The sequence below is a fragment of the Octodon degus genome, unplaced genomic scaffold, assembly GCF_000260255.1.
Source record: "Octodon degus isolate 3935 unplaced genomic scaffold, OctDeg1.0 scaffold00005, whole genome shotgun sequence".
Taxonomy (NCBI): domain Eukaryota; kingdom Metazoa; phylum Chordata; class Mammalia; order Rodentia; family Octodontidae; genus Octodon; species Octodon degus.
Window position 1 is genome coordinate 23253604 of NW_004524581.1, and position 8877 is coordinate 23262480.

At 46.5% G+C, this 8877-nt stretch overlaps 1 protein-coding gene across 4 annotated transcripts in view; it reads right to left on the reverse strand.

Moving 5' to 3' along the window:
• The window catches only part of Bicral (BRD4 interacting chromatin remodeling complex associated protein like), a 100360-nt gene that overhangs the window by 29416 nt on the left and 62067 nt on the right, over positions 1 to 8877 (reverse strand). For all 4 annotated transcript variants that reach the window (XM_023719857.1, XM_023719854.1, XM_023719861.1 and 1 more), the window contains exon 5: positions 5419 to 7101. In XM_023719857.1, coding sequence (XP_023575625.1) covers positions 5419 to 7101 — 1683 coding nt within the window. The remainder of the gene's footprint in view (positions 1 to 5418; positions 7102 to 8877) is intronic.

Here is an 8877-nt window from a genome sequence, read left to right on the forward strand (position 1 = left end):
AAAAAAAAAAAAAAAAAAAACACAAAAAACTTTTTTTAAAAAAACAACCGCAGGGTCCGGGAGGTAGTGCAGTAGAATAAGTGCTTGCCTGGCAAGTGCAAGGGCCTGAGTTCAATCCCTGGTTACCAAAAAAAAAAAAAAAAGTGATGTTTGCCAGTGAGAAAATGGGAAGAGGCAGAGGTATATTTGTGTGTCTACACACAGCCACAGTTACTCAGTACAAGAAGCAATGCTTGGACACGGATGACACGAGGTGAATGCGTCGCTGGACTCTTCCACATTCCAAGCGAGGGGCTGAAACCCATCTCAATCCAAAGGATGGGAGGGGCCTTGAGTCACAGTGCAGGGAGGTGGTGACAGGCTGGGGAGGGGACACTTCACGATAGCAGAGGCCTCTCTGCCGTGGGGTACCCACTCCACCCCATGCGGCTGCCGCTGCTCCGTGCACTTCCTCCTGAGCAAGTTTCTGGCTGCTGTAAGCAACCAGTTTTCTAATTCACCATGCTGTTTCTCCACCATTTCTTTTCTTTTCTTTCTTTCTTTTTAAAATTTTTTTAATGTATTTGGTACAGGGTCTCACTACACAGCTTGCACTCGTCGTGATCCTCCTGTTTTCAGCCTCTCCACACCGGGCCTTGGTGGCAGGCTAGGCATGGGGCTGGCACAGCATGTGGTACCAGGAACAAAACTCAGGTCCTTGTGCTTGCCAGGCGGGTGCTTAAGACCGGCAAGCTATCCCCCTGGCCCTCCACCATTTTTCTAAAAGTATAAATAAACCACTTACTTAGTAAGTATTTTACATTTGCATGTGTACTTTTCACTGAAAATTACTTTTTTTTTTTTGAGATGAAAATTATTTCTTAAGCCTGTCCCCAAATTTAAAATTATTTTGGAAACATGTTAGATGGCTATACATGGTAGTACTTCTGCCTAGTCATTCCCCCATCATTGGATGTTTGGGATTTAAACATTTGCAACCAAAGTAAGGGAAGAATATCCACAGCATGCCTCATTTTGAGGAAGAAAAGAAGAAGCCAGGCATGGTAGTCCACATCGGCAATCTCAGCACCGAGGCAGCTGAAGCAGTAGATCTGCTGTGAGTTCAAGGCCAGCCTGAACTGCACAATGAAAACCTATCTCGGGGCCAGGAAGCTAGCTCAGTGGCATAAGTGCCTGCCTGGCCAGCTCAAGGTCCTAAGTTTGATTCCCCCCACCATGACAAAAACAACAATTGTCTCAAAAAATGAAGAGAATTTAAATATGCATGGCCAGGCATGAGGCTGAGACAGGAGGATGATAAATTTGAGCCCAGATTGGCCAATTTAGTTAACTGTTGCAATAAATAAATAAGTAAATAGGGGCTGGAGAGATGGCTCAGTGGTCTAAAGCACCTACTTGAAACAAGCTTGGCAAAGCACAGGGACCGCGGTTCGATCCCCAGCACCACATGCCAGCCAGACCCGCCCCCTGGTGGGCTGAGCTGGCCACACACACACACAATAAATAAATGTAATAAATAAAAATAAAAATAAAAATAAAAAAATAAGTAAATAAATAAATGAGGGATTGGGATATAGCTCAATGCAGATGTCCTGGGTTCATTCCCCAGCACAAGCAAAAAACTCCAAACACCCCCCACCCCGCCCCGCAAAGATGAAGGTATCTGTCTTTATGTGAAAACAAACACAAGAAAATAATAAACTAGAAATGCTAGAAACTCAAAGGACTAGCGATCAGGGGGTGAGAGAGAAGCAGCAGGGGAGGAGGGTGTGGTGGAGGGAGCCTCCTACAGGCAGAGACAGACCAGGGTCAGTTACCAGCAGCCTCCAATGGGGCACTGCACCAATGGCTCACGTATTCAAAAGTAATTAAATAGGAAAAAAATCAGTAAGGAAGGTGGAAAGAGTCCTAAAGTAGGAAAAAAGCAGAAATGGAACTACACTTCAGATGACTCCCATAACCATGCCAAGGGAAGGGGAAGAATAAAGAAAAGCCAACTCCTTTTTTTTGTTTTTTTGTGGTACCGGGGATCAAACTCAGGACCCTGCACTTGCCAGGCAGGCATTTATGCCCCTGAGCTATATCCCTGGCCCACCAACTCACTTCTGAATACAGTAAATTAACGTTAAGACCCCTGGGTAAAGGCAGCGCTCTAAAGTGATAGTGAAGTATTACTAGGTTTGTTTTTCACAGGGATGAAAAACACAGATTAGCAATTCTGGAACTACATTCTGCAAATTCTGCAATGGAGGAAACAAAAGAATGAATGAGTAAATACACAGTGGTGCTGGGTTTCTTCCTGTTAGGAAAGGGTGCTCTGAGTATGGAAAAGAGGGAAGTGGCTGGACCTAGGGGCTGTGGGCTAGAACTGCAAGCATCAGTGTGAACGCCAAGCATGTGTGTAGAAGGACGGGCACAGGAAGGGCTGGGGATGTGAGGCGCACAAGCACCCGTGCTTCGCTGCGGAGACAGCCCAGCAGCAGTGAGCACCCCGATCATACTGGCGCTGGTCTCTAAATCCTGATGTCCACTAGAAGGAGCAAGTCTCCTGTAAGAAACTGTTGATTCTGGTTCAGGGACAGAGAAATTAAAAGATGAACACAGAACAAAGGAGCAAAAAGCTGATCTGGAAGGGTGCCCACTGGCCAATCTTGGGTAGACTGGAGCCTCAAATGCCTGTAACTCATTGAATAAAATACAGATCTTCAGTCCACACCCACACAAGCAAACAAACAAATATGTAAAAGGAAGAGAAGGAAAGGCTTCTTGTGGATGCCACAGCAGTGTAGAATAGAGGAAGTTTCCATTTGGAGACCTTCACAGTAAGAGATCAGCCATTTCTCAAACCATACAGGCTGAGGATGTAGCTCAGTGGTGGAGCGGCTGTCCAGCATGTACGACATCCTGCGCTCAATATCTAGTACATACAAATAGAAAGAAAGAAAGAACAGGGAAGGAGAGATGGAGGGAGGGAGGGAACCAACGAGAGATTCAGTCTGGAATCTCGAAGGCAACCAAGGCAAGTTTAGTAAGAAATCTGCTACCTAGAATTGCAAAGTACTTTCAGAAGATTCTAACTAGAGATAAAAAAGGAAAACAGTGATGAGATCTGGAAGACACTGTCCTGACAAAAGTTTCAAAGTTGGTATCACCAATAAGGGGACAAATCTCTATCACGAGCCTCTGGGACACAACACCTCTGTGATGACCCTGCCAAAAATGTATGTCCTGAAGCTAATCAGGGGACCGGGGAGATGGCTCAGTAGAATAAACACTTCCCTGGCAAATGCAAGGGCCTGAGTTCAATCCCAGGTTCCACCAAAAAAAAAAAAAAAAAGTACTGAAGCTAATCAGCAGGAAGCAGCAGAGAAACACCAACGAACTGTAAAACAACAGGTCTGGAAACTGTCCTACTAATCGGATTTGAAACTGTCTCACTGCTATTTGTTTCTCAATAAAATTATGGGGAAAAAAACCCCCCAAAACCAGATCTGTAGCCATCAAAAATACCAGGATTGGGGCCGGGGAGATGGCTCAGTGGAATAAGTGCTTCCCTGGCAAGCGCAAGGGCCTGAGTTCAACCCCCAGTTCCGCCAAAAAAAAAAAAAAGTTAAAAAAAACCAGGATCGTAAAAGTCAACACAGCTATGTGGAGGGCAGGAAACGAGGCAGGATCCTGTGAGCAAGCACCCTGCGCCATGATGCCAAGATGGCTTTATTCCTCTTCTGCTCTCAGGCACATTGCTGGGAAAACTAGCAAGCTTGAGTAAGGTCTGTAGACTATTTTATTGTATTGATGCTGACTTATTGTACTGATTCTGCACATAGGGAAACGTCAAACTTCAGTGTACATTTTTAGGAAATGTACACTGAAGTCTGAAGTCCTTTGGGGTCAAGAGGCATCAGGCCTTCTATTTACTCTGAAAAGTATATGTGTGTGTGGTACATGTAGGGGAAGGAGAGAGGTAAGGAGGATAAACCAATGTGGTACAAAAGTTAACATTTAGATCTTGGTAAAAGATATATGTTAATTCTTTGCACAATTCTTGCAAATTTAACTTTTTTTTTTTTTTTTTTGGAGGCCAGAAGATGCCATTAGTGCATTTCTGGTTTACAGTTAGTATCTGGGTTCGAACCACAGCAGCCTGAGCTTGAGTGCTTTGTTTAAGCAGGCACTTAAACAACTGAGCTAATGGGCAGGCCCCCTAACTTTTCTATAGTTTGATATTATTCCATACACATATATAGTCTACACTCACACACAGTTGATACCAAAACTATATACCAAATAACACTGACCATAATTTTTTTTTCTGACCATAATTTTTGTTTCCTCAGCATTCTTTGTGGAATTACTAAGACAAAGCTATATCATTTTAAAAGATTGCTTTAAACATATTTAAGAGATTGATGTGAAAAATACTGATACAAAGAAACAGAAAGGTTCTTGACACTTCTCACTAGAGGAGAAAAGTAGTGGCAAGGAGGATGAGGCGGGCAGGTGTGGGGGTACATGGGGGTGTAGAGCGGGTCCTCCCACATGGGCAGGAGCAGCTCGAATCACTGTGCATGCCTAGAATGGTGGAACCAAGAATAGAGGAGTCAAAGGCCAGCCGAAGAGAAGGAGGGCTGGACACTGATGACCTGCCATTGGTTCCTGTTTAGAAACATAATCCAATCACCCATGACAATCCCCTGCACAAGACCAGGCTCAGGAACGTGGGCCAACAATCGGGCTGGGATCTCTCCTTGCTGTGCTCAGGCCCACTGTGGAGTTTCCAGGGGTCCCTGAAGCTCTCCTCTTGGTACTGAAGAAGAAGCCACAGCACTAGTCCTGCCATGGGTGTAAGCGTAATCTGAAGTCGCCTTCTTCTTTAGTACCTCGGTACCTCTCATCAGGTGCCACGTGGGCCCATGCTAAGGGAATGTGCTAAGAGTTGGAGGACTACAACCCCGCAGCTAGCAACATAATCATTCCACCTCCTTGCTGAGGAAAAGGAAGCTAGAGAGTCCAGTCCACAGGCTCTAGGTCAGAAAGCCCAGCCTCACACCTAAGGGTTGAACTCAGTCTGCACTCTAACCACAGTGCTGTGCTGGGTAAAAAAAAATATTTACTTTGGTTTTTGTGATAGGGTCTTGCTATGTAGTTCAGCCTCGTCTTGAACTATGTAGCCCAGGCTGCCCTCAAACTCAAGGCGATCCTCCTGCCTCAGCTTCCTGAGTGCAGGAATTATAAGCGTGTGCTACCATACCTGGGTAAAATGTTTTAGTTAAGAAAAAAAGAGAAGGGGGAGGTAACCAATTATAGATTAAAGATTTTAAGCTAACACATTGGGAGATAAAAATTATATCCAAGTAAATACACATTTTATTTTTCTCTCTGTAATCTGTCGGACCGCCATCTGCCCGAGGGCCTTACCTGGCAGAAGAATTGTTGCTGCACTCCTGCGCCAGGCGCATTACTGAAGGTGCTGGTAGATTTGGAGGGAGGAACTGGAAGACGATGAGATGCACTGACTGGTGCCGGAGTCCTGCTGGGCTGGGCCAGCTGCTCTCCTGTGAAGTTGGCCCCGGAGGGCCCAGCCTGCACTGCAGGTCCAAGACCAGGATGGGCAGTGCTGGCTGAGCTGGACGCTGGGAACCGACTGGGTCCTGCCATGCTAGTCACTGAGGGCATGGTGGTAAAGCCAGGCCTTCCTTGGGAAACACTGCTCTGCCCAGGGGACAGGTGCAGAACAGTTGGAGATGCCTGCTGCAAAGGCATCTGTCCACCCACGATCTGAGGGGAGGCATGGTTGACGATCACGGGACTGCCAGAGGTGGCAAAGGTCTGGCCAGACACTAACTGGACAGCAGCGGTGTTCTGGCTGTTCAGCATGGGTCCGGAATACGGCTGGCTGGCCCTGAGCATGCTGGAGGAGCTCCTGTTTAGCATGACATGCTCCGAGGACACCTGGCTGGGAAGGAGCTGGGAGGGCTGGGTCTGCAGAAGCTGCCCATTGATGGTCTGGACGTGGTGGACCGAGCCAGAGCTGACAGCAAGACTGGTGGGGATGAGGAACTGACTCTGGGGCGTGTGCGGCTGGCCCATGGGGGAATGGATGACAATACTGCCCCCGGCGCTGCTCACCGCCTGCGAGGTGACAGGCTTCCGTGTGTTCTGGTGGTTGACGATGTTCACCGACATGTGTGGGCCGACCACAGAGCTCTGGGGCGAGCTTGCAGAGGCAAAAGAGATCCCTTGCTGCACATGGTGCTGCTGGATTCCCAAGTTGTTCACATTGTACGTATTCTGCTGACCTGTCTGGATAGGCTTTGGCTGGATATTAATCGGGACTTTATTTGAATTTGGTGCGAGACCCCTTTGTATGATGATGTTATGCACAGGTAAAGATGTTTGAAAATTTGTGCTGTTAAATGGAACAGTAACAGGCTGTGCGACGGGACTAGAACTCGAATTCCCAAAGAGGGAGTTGCCATTCGGAGTCTGTCTGTGGACCAGCAGCCCTCCACTCACGCTCGACGGGGTTTGCTGCCCGCTGCCCTTTAATATGATCTGTGATCCATCTAGGTTATTAATGGTCATCATGGAAGGCTGGTTACCAAATGACCCGATTAACTGTATCTGACCAGAACCACTAATCTGACTGCTGTTAGACAAGTGCTGGCTGGGAACGCTGATGCCCACGTGTTGCATAAAGCCATGCTGCACACCCACCGTGCTGCTCGCGAACGACGCCCCCACGGGCACGTGTGTCACCCCTAGTGGCTGCAGCGTCTGACCTGAGTAACTGGAAACATTAGAAGCCTGAGTAAAGGATGCTGATGAGGAAGGATGGAGCTGCGCTTGTGCACACTGCTGGCTGGAGCCTATGCTGGCATCCAGGTACGCCTCTTCCGCCAGGGTCTGCTCAGTGATGTTCGCCTCCTGCAAGGATTTCTGAAGAATGTCGAAAGGTTGGTCCTCGCTGAGATCAGGAAGTGGAGAAGACTCAAGTTCATCCTCAAGAAACTGAAGGCTACTTGAGAGGGGCAGCCCATCACTGGGCCCTTCTCCGAGCTGGTTGCTTACACCTTTTAGGGATGACTTAGGATCAGCATTCTAAAAAAAATAAGCAACATGTTACAGGGGACAGCCAGTCTCCGGAAGAGCTACAAAAAAGATTCATCTCACTCTGGAATATAACTAGAGCGACACTCCGCATTTCAGGCACAGCTCTGCAACCTGCCCACCTCGCTCAACTCTTGTGCTTCCTCAGTGATCCCTCTTACCATCCTGCTCCAGGTCTGTGCGCCTGTGGACCTGATACAGTACCTTACAGGTCTGAACAACATGGAATAAAAAAGATTACCCAGCACTCAGCTCCGTGCTTTTGAGATACCAGTACAGTCTATTTACTTCTATTTTTTAGTGCTGAAGCCTAAATCCAAGGCCTCATGCAGGCCAACTACCTCTGAGTTACACTTCCAGCTCCTAAGGTTTTGTTTTTTAGGACTGCTTTTCAGCAGGGAGCGGTGAGGCATGTGGCTGAGACAGAAGGATGGCAAGTTTGAGCCATGAGCTAGTTCAGAGAGAGGATTGTTGAAAAGCCAACTGCTTAATAGTAAATCCTGCTCAGAGTTGTTTCATAGTGGTCTCCGTCAGTATGCCAATTTGCAAAATTGTAGCCACAATTTTATTTTTTATTTTTTAAATAAATTCTGTTTTGTTTTCTTTTTTGTGGTGCCGGGGATTGAACTCAGGACCCTGTGATTGCCAGGCAAGTGCTATTCTACTGAGCTATCTCCCCAGGGCCCACGATTTTTTTCAAAATTAAAAAAAAAAAATTCTAGACACTCAGAGAAGAGGGGGAGAGGGGAGAGAAGAGGAGGAGAAGAGAGAGAGGGAGGGGAGAAGGGGAGGGAGGAGAGAATAATTCCTGTCACACCCAATTAAGGGTTGGACAACAAGGACATCACCTTCCGACTTCGGTGAATCATTTGAAAGGAAGTAGGAAAAACAAACGAAAGCAGAAGGGTTTCTTTACAGAGAAACATCAAGGCAACAATGAGTATCTCTTGTACTGTGACACACAGCTCAATCACAGCTCAATGCATTCAGTCTATAACTTAACAGACCATGGCCTTAAAACAGACTTTTTTTTTTTTTTTAAGATACTGGGGATCAAATCCAGGGATGCTCTACCATTGAGCTATGTCCCCAGGCCTTTTTGAAACAGGCTCACTAAAATATCCAGGAAGGACTTGGATGTGTGATCTTCCTGCCTCAGCTTCCTTCAAAGCTGGGCTAGACACCAATCTTTTCAAGAATATTTTAAATACTTCTACTACACCAGACATGACGCAATCTAAGTTCCCAATAAATAATACTGAATACAACAGCCTGAAAAATTAGAATGAATTCTTTTATGAAAGTAGGACAACTAGTAAATACAAAGCATTCATGTTGAAGGACAGGGTCAGCATCTACTTTATAGGCTTAGTCGCATCACATGACATTGTTACTCATTCAAAATGCTTGTCAGAAAACAAACAAATCAGGAATTCTACTCAGGCTAGGGCTCAGTGGGAGAGCGTCTATTACATGAAGCCTGGGGTTTGATCCCCAGCACTGAAAAAAAGGGGAAAAGAAACAAAGAAATGTTATTCTGGTTTCCTAATCAAGGAAACTGAACATCAGAGGCTTACTGAGGCATCCAGGTATACAGTGAAGGGTTACAGTGAGGGGTTGGGTGAGGTTCCCACCCATAAGCCAAGAAAAGGGTGAAGGTGGTCAGGAGGTGGCACACGCCTGTCATCTAGCCGCTCGGGAAGCTGGGGCAGAGGGATCTAGAACTTGAGGCCAGCCTGGGCAATTTTTTTTTTTTTTCTTTTGAGG